Source organism: Magnolia sinica, chromosome 4, assembly GCF_029962835.1.
Source record: "Magnolia sinica isolate HGM2019 chromosome 4, MsV1, whole genome shotgun sequence".
NCBI classification, from domain to species: domain Eukaryota; kingdom Viridiplantae; phylum Streptophyta; class Magnoliopsida; order Magnoliales; family Magnoliaceae; genus Magnolia; species Magnolia sinica.
The window spans coordinates 5,248,702-5,264,137 of record NC_080576.1 but is presented as its reverse complement, the minus strand read 5'-3'; the positions used below and the strand labels follow the sequence as shown (position 1 = coordinate 5,264,137).

Sequence of the window (15,436 nt, the reverse complement as noted above, 5' to 3'; positions counted from 1 at the left end):
AATAATAAATGACATCTGAAGTTCTTCGTGGACTCCGTAGACTTGAGTGCAAACACAGGCTCCGGCCTTCGTTTGCTAATGTGTCCTGCTACCTTCCCATATAATCACTCTCCCAATGAGAGAGCCGCATGTCTAGCCTCTCCTGACCTCTGCTTGCGCAGATGCAGTACTTAATCAGTACTTAATACGCGCCCTGATATTCGGCGTTTCCTTTTACGAAGTATTGTGTCCGATGGACAAACAGTTGGCCTGGATTCCGAGTTGGGATGGTCAGCTTGTGTGGCCTCTTACGTAACACGTCGCACGATTGTTTGAACCGTCCATATTCTGAGTACCACTATTTTATTGGTGATCCTGACCTTCGATTTCTAGGGTTTAGCGTGAGCCGTTAACAATCATCCTTTCAGATTCAGTTTTTAGCGTGGCCCGTAACATACATCTATAGCGTTAACGATTCCGATCATGTCAGCAAGCGTTACCGTTCCGATCATCTGACCATTCACACATATCATAGAGTTAATGGTTCCGATCATCTTACCATTCACACATAGCATAGATTTAATGGTTCCGATCATCCGATCATCACAGCATGAGGGTCACATTTGAGCGACGCATGCTTCTAATCTATGTCGCAACAGAGGCAAAACAAACTCATAAGGGCAAGTTCCGTTTGAGGTCCAACCTGGACGTCTGAACGAAAAATTAAAAAAAAAAAAAAAATGTGCACATGGTGTGAAACAAATCGCACGTGATTATTAACGGTAAGAGATCCTGTAACTAGATGCACCGAATTTCCGTGCTCCGCATCATTTTATTTCCACGTGGTACATATGAATGATGATTTGGACCATGAATAATGTGTACTCGCCTATTGATTGACTGATGATATAAAAATTACCTTGATCTGTCTAATCCTAACCGCTTAACAAATGAGAAGTTCTACTAAACAAAAACAGTAAGAATCCATTTTCACCCACCAGTTGGAGGGTTAGGATCGTACAAACAGTGGGAACTTCGATCGATAGCCTGTTCGCTGTTGGACCTAACAAATCGATAGTCTCCAACCTTGTCAACTTATGGCACGCTTCAGCAATGACTTGGATATACGTTACCCGCAGTGGATCTCACCTACTCGCAAAGCGCTCCCATGACCTTCTAAGCTGTGGTGTCTCATCCACCGTACACGTGTCATAATTACATGCCGATCCATACTGTCCAAATGGTATGCCTCATCATGGATGGATGGATGGATGGGGGGTTACAGCCTGGAAACCACATTAACTGGATGATGGTGGCAATTAAAGAGACTTAAAATTACATTGGTAGACGGTCCAAATTTAACGGGGAAGCCGATGGTTAGGATTCTTCTATTCGCAGTCTTGGGCGTATGTTCCGTCTCACCCACGGTGGTGAACTATCATCTAGAGTATTTTGTTGGTAGTTGGCTGGCACGCGACCCACGTTGGAGGACCGAGTTTGGTAATTTGACCATTTAACGGGGCGAGGAGAGGACGGACGCGTGTTGCCTATTGGACAGCGGACGCTACTGAGCGGCGCCCTGTGAGACCCACCATGACGTATTTATTTTATCCACGACACTCATCTATTTTTTCATAACATTTTAAGGTATGAGACCGAAAAGAGGGAAATTCTATTCTTATGTAGACTACACCACAGAAAAAAGTGGTGATTGAACGCCCACCATTAAAAACTTCCGGTGTCCAAAAAAGTTTTGGATGAAGCTGATATTTTTTTTCCCTTTCATGCATGTCTGTGTGACCTAATTAACAGGTTGAACGGATATAAACATTACAATCGGCCATAGAAAGTTTCCAAGGGTGAACGTTCAATAACCGCTGTTTTATGGTGGTGTGGTCTACCTGAGATTTCAATCTTTCTCATATATGAGTTTATATAATAAAATAATCAGTAAAAATAGATAGACGGAGTAGATAAAACGCATACATCATAGTGGGGCACAGAGAAAATTGTCCAGTAGCCACCTCGCCAGTAGGCAATCCACGTCTGGCGAGTACGCCGTGGCATTTTTTATTTTTTATTTTGTCGGCGTCCTGAGATTCGAATTACCGAGAACGCTGTCCGAGTCAAGCAAGCACCGAATATCGTGAAAATTCTATCAAGGCTGTTTGGATTCGCGTGGAACGAAGATGATTCATTTTCTTTTATTTTTTTCAATATAATTTTTTAAAAAATATTTTTATTTTTGTTAAGGGTAAAATTGGATGGACAAAAATAAATAAACATTGTAAGTAAAGACGGTTGGATAAGTGCTCACTCCCAGCAATCTGGAATGATCTCCGCAATCGGTTCAAGGATCAACCACCAATAGAAGGATTGACTTTGGTTGAGATCTTATTACAATCAACTAACGACTATTGAAATGGACCTGACGTGCCTCAAAGATGCCCCCTCCTCTACAATTAGCAGTTTGGCTCGATCCATGGGGCTCCAACTCCTCGACTAGGAAATCGACATCAACTTCTCAACTAGGAAGTCGACCTCGGCCTCCCAACCAGGAAATCGACCTTGGTCTCTCGGTCTGAGACTCGATCTCGGTCATCTATAATGATCTCCTTGACCACATAAAATCTTGTCATTAGGAGATCTTTCTAAGGATCTTGAAAAAATGAATAAGACATATTTGGAGGAAGATTCATTCAGTGATACGCATTTACTATATAGAGATATTACCATATATATTACTGGCATCAAAAGACTATAAATAAAAGTCTCACCCATGACAAAAAGGTATGTACAAAATATATCATAAGTTTTACTAGACCAGAGTCACTGCCCTAACTTTACCATCAGAGGATCCCTAGTTATAACTTTGCAAGTGCGCATCAATTTTGTGAGGACGTCCATACCTTAGCACCAATAAATTTTTAAATAAGTTGTTTAAAAAGACTTTTTTATATATAAATATTTTACTGGAAAATGAAAAGTGAAGAGTGCACTACAATACATTATAGCACATGCATCGCATTGTTATAGGTGACACAATGGCATTTGTTTGATGCTTGGCACATGTTGCATGTTTGGCATGCCAACACGTGATATGTGAAGCACTTAAAGATGAGTAGCAACACATTTGGCTGCGTGAAGATGAAGGTGACACGTGCATATTACATGTGGTGCATTGGGTAACCAGACATTGGCACACTTAAAAATAAATAGTTATTTACACGTGTGCAGCACATATGGTGCTTTAAGATGGACTGGGGCACATTAGACAGTGTTGAGCACATGAAGATGGCCAGCTGCATGTCATACATTAGCACATTTAAAGCTCACAAAAGCATATGTAATTAAAGCTCTTTGACACATGTAAATTAAGCAAACCAAAACACAATTAATTAAGGCGCGCATACATTTCTTACACACTGAGCTACATTTGCTTATATACCATAGTTAATATGGATGGGGTTTGATTGTTCTCTAACCATGAAAACATGTGAGGAATCAAGGCATTGATGATATGTATTTTATCTTACTTTACAAAGTTATTATGTGGCTAACAAAAATGCATATTGATGAGTTCATCCACCAAGTCTATTGAAACGCATATGAGCCAATACGTAATACATTAGGGCCTGTTTCAGAGCGTGGATTTGGAACCCTTTGGAGTTGAAAATGTCTTATTGTGTTTGACACCTTGGATTGGGAATAAACTTTAATCTAAAAGTAGCTATGCATGGTATATTTATGGGGGTTTGACTTTAATTATTAAATCAACTTTAATATCTCTAATTAGTGACGTATGTAATGTTTGACACAATGGTTATAATAAGTTTGTTGACATATATGCTTTATTAGAAAATGATGAAATTACAAGTTTCAAATGATCCACAAGCACAAGATCATGTCCGAGTAATTAAACAACGATTTTTAACCATTGATTTACATGGATAATGTTTAGATAGTGTTGATCATCATATTAAAGCAACTATAGTGATGCAATTAATAATCTAATTGTTTTGGAATATCATTAGTGGGTCATGTGCTCAATAAAATAATAGTATGGTGACATGCATGTTACACATGCAACTTATATGTAATCCAAGCTCTCCCAGTGGATTTCAAATCCCCTATTTGAGGGGGATTTGAAAAACCCCCTCACGGTGCCAAACAACTAGAGGATTTAAAATCCACCCGAATTGCCTCAGATCTCCCTAAATTAATGGTGCCAAACAATCCTTTAGTTTTTAAGAACTCTCTTATAAGTAAGATATCAGGAATTATATATTCATCAAGTAATTTTTTTATTACACAAATTTACTGTGGATACCATGATATTGAGGGACTAGATCAAATTTAAGTGACATGGTATCATTGGCTTCTAATGTGGTGGAGCGCATGGAAGATGAAAGTACTCTTTTTCAATTATCTAACTGCACCTAAGTCGCCGTTGCGTCGTGCAACAGCTCTCATCTGTGTGACCAATCCATTCCTCCGTACAAATACAAAAAACTATGTCTGACTTGTGTAGGCACATCCTTGTGGGGGAATGAGTTCATGTGAATGAGATTCACACCGTCCATTGGGTTCGTCACTCAATCCTTGGCCTTGACCCAAGCCATCACACCGATTGAAAACTCAGGTGGGCCTCACTACAGGAAATATTGTAAAATCATGCCTAAAACCTATAGATCCAAGTGGCATGGCCACCTCAGGTTCGGAATATCTTGATTTTTAGAAAGTCCCTTCATCATGGTGCGAAGCATATGGCATATGTATAAAACTGTGGGCCCCACTTGGAACCAATGGTGGAATCGGCATCCCGACTCCTCCCAACAGTGTGGCCTACCTTACTTTTGGACGGGCTTAATTTTTTATTTTGATGTGAATATGACACAGCCCCACCTGATGGACGGTGTGGATCTCATACAAATCTCCCCTCGTCGTGATCGGTTAGTGGTCGGCACGCCCCCCATGCCAATACGAGTTAGGCACGTGCGGTTTTGTTACCTACCACATCCGTCTCTAACCCTGGGCACGGCAGGACTACCGACCACGTAACTGAATAGGTGGCGCATACGGAGATGCTGACACGCGGAAGTAGCGCTTGCATGGAATATCCACCGAATATGTTCCAGAATCGTAAAAAAAATCCCATTTAGATTCCCCATTATCGGACGGCTCTCAGTTCAGCATTGGAATGTCGCTCAAGTGTTGAAGATTGGATCGCCTCCTCGAACTATCCTCACCGTAGATTCCATGCATCTAAATTCACGCGATGATGATCATCAGGTGGGGCACACTACACAAAATTTGGACAACGGCAACAATTTCCCTTATCCGTTCTTTAAATTTTCTTTTTTTTTTTTTAAAAAAAAAGGGGGGTTTGGCCCACCTTATGATCATATAAAGCTGGATATGGCATCTACGTTGTTAGGATGGCCAGATGATTTTATTATTATTATTTTTTTTTCGGATCCCGCGTGGGTTTCTGTCATTTCCACCGGTAGACACGAGTGATTGAAGTTAGAATTATTCTATCACGTTCGATTATTATTTTCGAAAACATTTATATAATGAAGGGTCCCGATTCAATGGGGGACCCCTCATGTGAGGGGACAGAACACTTGTCAGAGATCTGGGCCATTCATAAGGCAGGGTAAGCTGTGAATATGCCATGGATAAAAAATGATGTCGGTTCGCGCAGGTCAAATTCCTTGATATTTGGTATATGGCATGTTTACAATGCCCACTACCTGGTGAATTGCTCACATCTCTGACCTGTGTTTGATGATTAGAAAAATCATCATCACGGTACATTTATTCAGTGGACCCACGTTTCATGAAGGCCACGAGGCGGTTGGGATTTCTGTTTTAAATGGGTGGTATCGGACGATCCTTGGGTGGTTTGACTGGACCAGTGCAATGGTCGACCATCCAATTTTATTGGTTGTGGTAATCAAATGGCCCACATCGAAGGATTAGTGATGTATAGCAGGTCGCGTACAGTTACATGGCCAAGATGGATCAGAAAAGGCCCGGTCGACGACAGAAGTGATCCAGACCATCGAACCTTAAATCGGGCGTATCTTGCGATCCGGAATGAGTTATGTGACGCAAAATATATGATTTTGGGGTAGAATGACCTACTGAAGCCAACCAACCCCGCTACGCCGGGTTGCGCAGCCCAAAATTGCGAAAAACCCCTGTAAGTTTTAGTTTGATTATAACCCTTCATCCGTCGAGCTTTAAGAGTTGCGTCCAACGTGAAAAGAGCTTAGAATAATTAGGAGAACGGTTTGGTGAAGCCAAATAGGACACTTACTATTTTTGGCCGAAAACCTTGCGCACTAGTAGACATTTTGAGTTGTAGTTTGATTCTAATTTCTTTTCCATTGCTTGATACTCCTATTTAAAGGTTGTGAACTCATTTTTAGTCATCAATTAAACAATTTCGAATTTCTTAGAATTTATTTCTATTTTCTGCTTTCTTTTCCTCGTGGATTCGAGAAGTCTCTGTGAGGAGTCCAGAAAAGCTCCGTGGATTCGGAGTAGTTATCCTCATCAAGTTCATTCCTGCGTCAATTAGGATCATCTGGTCAACATGATATTTTGTACCATGGTGGTAATTCAATGGCTGTCATTGAAAGGCTGAGGATCATCTGATCAACATGGATTGTCCCAAGTAATACAAAAGAATAGGCTTGCCGGATTAGGATCAGTGATGGGCCATCCGACATGTCTGATTAAAGCGTTCCCTATGAAGGTGGGGACGTTATTCGCATTTTTACATTTTGATTTCTCAGGTATATACCCCATCCCGAAAGGTGGCCAATGGATCTGACGGTCTGGATCAAAGCACACGCATCCTTAAACATGGGACCCATTAAAATGGGGTCTGGTCACCCAGGTATCAATGAGTCCGGTACCTATTGACAGCTCTACAAGTCTTTCATCAAAGTCCAACAAATAAACGGAATGTATTTAAATACTATTGCATTGGTTGCCTGTCTCTTATCCCTCTTTTATTATTTTTTTGGTTTTTTTTTATTATTGAGTTTTCCAAAGCTTTTTGCAAGCTGCCATTGTAGTTTTATAAAAGCCTGTAGATGTGGACGTTTGACAAGGTTGAGCTGTTGTTTAGTTGTCTTTGTACAGGGATAGAGAGATTATTGGTCGTCCCATTGGAGTTCTTGCTCTGTGCTTTTTTGTCTGTTTGGAGGGGGATTGAAAGCACTTCCATTTTGGGTTTTCAGTTTGAAAGTGAGGCCCATCGTTCACTCACCCAAACCGTTGATAATAAAGACCCGCCGTGACCTTTAAATAGGCAGCCAAAGAAATAACATTCGTGAGAGAAAATACAGTAACGTTTCCTATTCAACTGACCACAGCCAAATATTCTGCTGCTAGAATGTTCCAGTTAAAAGGGGATTTTTGATACATGGGCCATCCAAGGTTAAGTCCCATCGTATTCAACGTTTTAGATTAATGAAACTCAACATACTGTGCAAAATCTCAGCCCCAGCATCATTATAGGGTTGGTCGGCCGGCTCAAGGATTAACCCAAACCCAACCACCCTCAAAAGGACAACCCCAGACCCAATCCAACCTGAACTAAAATCATAAGGCAACTTGGGTTGGGTTGGACCAGGTAGCGTTAAGCATGTGGCCGGGATCACCTTTAATAAATTGCAAAAACGTCCTTTCCTCAGATTTTAAACCCTTCCCATGCCCTTCTATGACACTAGAAAAACGCATTAGATGTGGTGGATATAAGGCTCAACCGGATTGACTACCACAGGCCACAGCCAAACCATGCTTTTGGTTAAGCCTTTCCAACCCAAGCCTCCAAGCCATAGCCAACCTCAAGCTAACCCGCCCCAAGTTCAAGTTGAACCCGATCTACGCCACACCACTACATTTTGGAATTGATTCTGACACAAGCTCCCCTCTAAATTGACTTAAACCTGACTGAAGTTGCAACCTTATACTGTTCTAAAATCACTTAAAAGGTTTTGGAACTTCCTCCGCAAGCACTAAGGGGCCATTTGGATTCACACAATGTTTAAGTTCCAAATGTGAGACGGTCTAAGTTCAAGCATTCCATATGTGCACTTCTGCCACGCCTGAAACATGTCAATGCACACACACTATAAATGCTACAAGGCCCCATCAACATTAAGCTCCCCACGTCTCACAGCCCATCAGTACGTATCCTTAATGCATTTGAAAAACTAGGAATAATATAAATTGTCCCGACAGCATAACCTAGATGATCTACTCCTACATCACTTGAGTCTGCTGACATCACTTTGCTTGCATCCAACAGAAATGACCCAAAGGCCTCTGCTCTTTAATCTGATGTAATTGTGGGACTGCCCTTTTCTTTTATAGGGTTTACGCCAGCTGCCAGCTCCACCACAAAACCATTATGCAAGCTCCAACCTAGGCCTTCTCCATAGAGAGGAGTCTAATTTAAAACAGCTCACTACAGTGGCAATACAGGGCCATATCTGTGATGAACAATACATGATATACTGATTTAAAACCTCATTCCAGGATGCATCAAAACAAATTTAATAGCTTCGAAAGATTTTTATTTTTATTTTTATTTTTCATCTTTGGTTGATAGAGGTGACAGGCCAGGACATTCGCCTGGATCCATGGACGAAAGACAAAACCATTGTCAACCAAGTGCGTAATGAACCAAGTGTAATTACCATCCTCAGAATCTATAATGATAATGGCAATCGAACCCTATCAAGGCCAACTTGAAAGCAATAAACTAAGGTTTGGAGCACGTCCCTCCACATGAATAGTCAGGAATTATGGGTGATTCAAAATCCCTTTCAAATCCCAGCAGCTGTAGACGCCCTCTGGTGCATCACAATAGAAGAGAGTGAAGACATTTTTTAATATATCAGCACTCATAAGTCACACCAGTGGTTTTTCACAACAATGGTTACTTGAACCTATGACCTCATGTTAAAACTATTGTGAGTCTACTACCCAAAGAGTAAAAGACATCGGAAAACCATGTAAATCATCATCTCAGTTCCCTTGAGAGCTTGTAAATGGGAAATGGAATTGGAGGTAAATGAATTGAGAGTAAATAACTTGCTCATTTGTGTTTGGTTGGGAGTAAATGAAATGCACTTGAAATCCAACATCAATTTCCTCCACTTGCTCACAATTCATTCACCCAATGTGTGCATCCAAAACAGGCAACAGGGTGTGGTATTCGAGTGAAGAGGTTCAAAATAAAACAATGCATCTTTCACCCAGCAATACAATGCAAATGTTCATATCGTGACACGTGAAAGCATTGAAAAGTATAGCTGATTCTTCAAATGTCTTCGGTCACAGCAATGCATTGAAAAGTGTAGTTGATTCTTCAAATGTATTTAAACCGATCCAGTAATACAGTACAAAAGTTCATACTATGAGCTGGGAGTGTATCATTGGTATCCATCATGCACTGGCATACAAACTGGCATGGAATCAACACCTATGGCAGTGCACATGCAGGGGAATTGCTGATGTCCATCCCTCTCCACAGTACTTTAATGACACATGGGATGGCAGATAATCAACCGGACCATACATTCATTCATCCTGCTAAAGAGCAGGCTATCATGAATAGATGACCCTATTTCATTCAATCAATAGCATGAAGATGGACAATCAACATCAAGATCAAAAACAAAAACAGACGATCATCTTGAAACATCTATCCGGCGGACCCAACCAAGGAGTGCTTATGATGCCATTGAGACACTGGTTTGATGATGTTACCCATCTGATCTATGGCTCAAAAAATGCACAGTTGTAAAAAAGAACAGCCCACATTCAAAGAGTTATGATCATCGATTTGACTCAGTTTTTTGCACCATGGCTTGCCCCACATGAATTTTCTACATGGCATTCTAGTATGAAGAATGCCGAATCATGAATTGATCAAAAGGTGGATAATTCCATTCCAACAAACACAAGAAAAGGGACACTAGAAGGAGACATCCCAATCTCCCATTGAAACGACTTGGAATGTTGAGGAATGAATGGCATGTAAACCCAAGTTTCACATTCTATTCACCTAGATTACATTTCATCTTTAACATTCCAAAGTCATCAATCACTAAAGTCTATTCCAGTGATAAGCCCAGCAACAGCTATAATTACATGACAACTTAGATCTCATAGGTTTTCTTCATAATATATGTTTCAGCACAATAGAGGCCCACATGCCTGTGGATCCCAAGCACATAGGCATACAGTCCCATGTGCCAAGTGGCACTTGTGAGAGATCTAAACCATTTATAAGGTGGGCCCACTGCATAGATGCCCCAACCATAAAATCAAGGCAGATGGTCCGGTGTTAGGTGACCCACACATGTACATCAAACACTGGTATTTTGCCAACTTTTTGCTGCATTTTCTCAGTGTGACCCACCTGATTCTTTTTTCTTTTGAAAGATTGGCCCACCTGAGTCATGGAATGGGGCATCCACAAAGTGGGGCTAACCTAATGGATGGATTGGATCTCATGCAGTTATATAGGTAAAACAAACAGGCATTCAGCAACACCAGTCACAAAGGTCAGAACATGCAGTTAGATACTTGGGAATATGAAATAATAAGCTACCTTGCACAAGTCACAACAGGTGACTCTAGTGATATTACACAAGTCCAATAAATTCAAGTATTGCATTTAAATAAGAAGTGCACATGTGAAGTAAAAATAGGCAATAGTTATCCAAAAGCCATAGAAAATGAGAAGAACCTGAAGCATCGTCATTAAATCAAACTACAGAAAACTCTCTCAGTTATCAAATTCATGGTATTGCTGGAGCACCTGGGTGCATCCAGCCAGCGGCGTGTTCTTTTGGAAGCCCAAGTTGTTGGCATACCGGAAGTCAGACACAATGCCATTGTTGCGGCTGAGGAAGACACGGGCACGCTCCCGGTCAGGCATGACAGTCGCACAGTCTTTCTGGGGGCTGCTAACGAGCACTGTCTCACAGATCTCATTATCGTGGTTGTCAGAGGCCGGGATCAAGTATGTCCCGCTTTGATCAGTCACCCCATCAGTGCTGTATGTCATCCGCCCACTCTCCCTCTCACGGCATTGCACCCTCACCTGAGCACCTATGAAGCAGGGTAGAGTAGAGCTAAATAAGCAATGTGTATCAACCATCTCTATGGCAATTGTAGACGTGCCCATTGAACGGAACCATTCAATCAATGAGCCTAACTATAAAGTAGGGTGGACCCTAGCACCTATAGGATCATTTCTCTCTGATCAACGGCTTGCATTTGGACTGCCCGCAATACATACAGATAAAAATTGATCGACTGATCAATTTTTATATATATCTAAGTATGGCTTATGCGAAATGTAAGTCTGCCATTATGGGGTCAAGAAAGCCCATGGTAAAAGGCAGAGGTGTTCAACCTGTGTTGGCCCACCCATGATGTGTATGTGGAATCTGAATCATGCATCTGGTGTGCCTCCACAATCTCACCGTGCATCCCAAGTACCATCCAGATCCAAAATTCATGTGGGACAAAACCACAAGAAGCATTGTGCATTCACACCTGAAACCTATATGCTTACTTGTTCTGGCCCACGTAAGTTTCAGAATGGCATGCCTTTCCCCGAAACCCTTCATCCTGGTGGGGATCACGTGATGAATGGGTTGGATGACATGCAGAACACCGTGGAAGCCCCATTCCACCTAGAGGTTTCTACGGTGGGTGTATCCCTCCCCACTGTCCCCCATTGTTCGCTTTGGTGTGGCCCACCTAAGTTATGGATCAGGGTGGGTTTTGGGATCAAGGCCTAACACGCAGGGGCGCATCTAATGAACGGGTTGGATGGTACTCGCACAACACAGTGGACCCCACAAAGCTCATACATATGGTAATTAGCATACTTTTGGTAGTATGTCATCATTCTTCCCCCTCATCCATGTATGTAATCCAGAGCATCTCCTTGAGGATGATGCATGGCCCGAAAACCACACGGATAGGGAGATCCTAACCGTCTGAATTACCCCAGTTCCATTATGAACCGTCCAGTAGATAACAGTCAATGGGATGGGCAGGATCATCCTATCAGTGAGAAATTCGGTGTCTGATCCATCCATGATGCGGCCCACAGTCTGAACCGTCTTGATCGGCACAGCTGCATGCCGACGGATAGATTGCACCAACATTGCCATTTTCTTCCTTACAAGGCTTGCATCTAATGGTAACATGACTCCACAGCGCACGTTAGACGCTCTTTCGCGACATTCACAGACACAGTGTTAGAAAACAGAAAGGAATGCCAGATGTAAAGCTGTAAAAGAAGGGTGCAAGATCACCCCTAAGGCGCACGATAGACCGATGCAGATTGAGAAAAGGGGAAGGAAAAATACCAGCGATGTATGTGGTGGCGCTGGTTTCGAAACCAGCAAGGCAAGTATCGCAGTAGACGCGGCCCTTCACAGTCAAGTAGCTGCTTCTTGCGGGGCGAGCGCTAACGAGCGCCGGGAGGACACAGAGAGCGATCAAGATCAAGAGCCTGGCCATGGTTTGAGTTTCTCTGATTTGCCTTGGAAAAGAGAAAGGGAAAGTGGTTGGGAGTGAGAAACAAGGAAAGAAGATAAAGGGGTTTTAGAGCTGCGATTTCGTTTTGAATCTATCGCGACTCACGTTTCATCGTGTATCGCAGCTCATTAGGGCCCACTTCTAGAGGCCCGTTGATCGGAACGTTCCATATTATTTAATTTATTCTATAGGTGACACGATAATAATTTGAAAGTATAATTATGACCATCATTATTGGTAGAATAATTTAGAACAATAAAATGGAAGACTTAAACGGTTTGTATTCAACTCTAAATATTAGAAAGTGAGGATCATTTTTTATATTAATTATCAGGAATTAGCTTTATTGATCTATGAATGAGAATATGGACGGTTTAGATCATAAAAATATATTATTTTTCGGGCTCAAGTGGTGCGATATACGCTGCAATATAAGTCGCAGCATACTTAAGCGAGTTGGGCTAACGAATGGCGGTGTGAATGGGCCGGGCTCGGTGAATAAACCCGGCCGATACCTACGCGAGCCCGGTCCGTTGACAGTACGCAGCAGCATATGACACTTGGTACACTGGCACTCAGAAATTTTGCATCTGGCATACATTAACTTCAATTAAACCGACTAAATTGTTGGATCCGCTTTATTCTAACACAAGTTTGTAAAATAACGTCTTTCAGACCATTCTAACTTCTGATTAGTCTACAATTCTTTGTTGAAACACAGCCTGGATATATGTTCATTTGAACCGTCCAATTAATGTCCACCAATCAGATAGTGAAACAATAAAATAAACGTAATATTAGTTCATGGTACATCGAAAGTGAGAACCAAAATTTGGACAATTTAATGTGACTTTGTATGCAAATTTTAAAATCCTTCCAACTTCCTGCGTATCATCCATCATACGTTGCCAGAGTATCTAAGTTTTTGTGTCATAATGAGTGCAGCTGGCGTCGGTGGAGTCACATGATAAGGATTTATTTGATACGCCGTTGGAGGACGAATAAAATATGCATGCACGCAGCTGATCTTTGGACATGATGTCCGCGTATCTCAATCCCGACCATCTGAGATGTGGATCCTATCATTCTACACTCATATGATAAAAATCAAACTTAAAAGATGATCCTAAATATCCCAATCGAGGCAATAAATGAACGTTGTAAGGGAAGAGACTGACCCTTAAAATTCTTCCTAGGAAACTTTGGGAGTGTGACTTGCGGGCCCACGATTTGGTCAGTTCAAACCTACGTACGTAGGTGTCAGAGTAACATTGGCTGTTTGAAATATGGACGCGTATGGATGGTCATCCTGCGCCAGAGTAACAGTATCTTTCTCGTCACATGGGTGGTGGTGGTGATGGTGGGATCGTGCCGAATGGGTGACAGTTTTTATTAGACGTATGCTTGTCTGGTGGACCCTCTCTCTCCGCGTCTCCGCGTAGATTTGAATTGAACCTTGAAAGTGCCGTAACTTACGGTAGAGCCGAAAATCATCTGCCTGATTTTCGGATCATAGTCCATTTCAAAGTTGGGTCCCACATATCTACACTGGAACATCCGACCATGCAAGCATGTGTCCCACTGTAGGTGGTCCATGGTGCCAAGATAGCTAAAGATAATCTAACCCAGGATGAGGAATTGCATCATGCGTTCGGGCCTTCAGTTTGCGAAAGTGGGTCCATGATTCATTGATGGAAAATGGTCAACAAAAAATCCACCGACAGGGGATAAATTAAAATATAAATAAGTAAATAAATAAAAAGGGAGGCGGGTTCCTCGCAGACTACAGCTGCTGGAGAAGAATGGGAGCGGTTTAGGTGTTACCCGGGTAAGACGTTAGTAGGTGTTACCCTGGCTGTGGGACCCCCCTTCATGAATTTGTTGTATATCTATGTTGTCAATCTGTTTTTCCTGATCATTTGAGGAAGTAATCCAAAAAAATTAAGCAGATCCAAATATCAAGTGTACCACACCACAAGAAAAAGTGGTGATTGAATGCCGACGATTAAAAACTACCTAGGGCCCACCGTAATGCTTGTACGCCATTCAAACGGTTGATAAGGTCAGGAAGGCCTGGATGAAGGGAAAAATACAGAGATCATCTTTATCCAAAACTTATGGTTCAAAATAAGTTTTTAATAGTCCATCACCACATTTTCCAATGGTGTGGTCCACCTGAGTTTTGGATCTGCTTAAGTTTTGGGATCAAGTACTAATATGAGATGGAAAAACGGATATACAACATATTTGTTAATGTGGGCCCAATATGGTAAGGGTAACACCCACTGGTGAGGTGCCCACAGCGGTGTGTGTACGGCTAAAGGTATAACTTGGGCAGGTTCAACTCAAACCACGTGATACTGATAAATGAATACTCAGCTCTTAGCTCATTTCAGGCTAGATCACCTGCAATTAGTAAACTGAGATATAAAATCAATCATCTAACTGTCAAATAAGACCCGTAATTACTGAAACAGAAATTAATAAAATAAAGCTTAGGGAAACGGATTGCGTGGTGGACACGAACCACCGACCTCCAAGGTGTATTGACGTCATCAAGATTTGTGGGGCCCACCATGATGCATGTGTTATATCTGCACCGTCCACTAATTTTATGAGATCATTTTAGCACATGGCTCAAAAAATGCGGTAGATCTGAAGCTCAAGTGGACCACACCACATAAAGCAATGGAGATTGAATGTCTACCATTGAAAACTTTTTGGGGGCAAAGAAGTTTTGGATTGATCTAATTTATTTATTTATTTTTCCTTTCACCTGCCTTTTATGTGACCACGTGAACAGGTTAGATGACAAATAAACATAACAGTGATTGTTAAGAGGTTTCAATGGTATAAATGATGTGAA

At 41.7% G+C, this 15,436-nt stretch overlaps 1 protein-coding gene across 1 annotated transcript; it reads right to left on the bottom strand.

Moving 5' to 3' along the window:
* Positions 1-10,605: 10,605 nt before the first annotated feature.
* LOC131242234 (pollen-specific protein C13-like) lies at positions 10,606-12,616 on the bottom strand. Its single transcript, XM_058240749.1, has 2 exons — positions 12,399-12,616; positions 10,606-11,124 (listed from the first exon to the last, which is right to left on the bottom strand). Exons 1-2 carry the CDS (start codon positions 12,550-12,552, stop codon positions 10,799-10,801), a joined length of 480 nt encoding a protein of 159 aa, XP_058096732.1. The 5' UTR covers positions 12,553-12,616; the 3' UTR covers positions 10,606-10,798.
* Between the last annotated feature and the right edge of the window lie 2,820 nt (positions 12,617-15,436).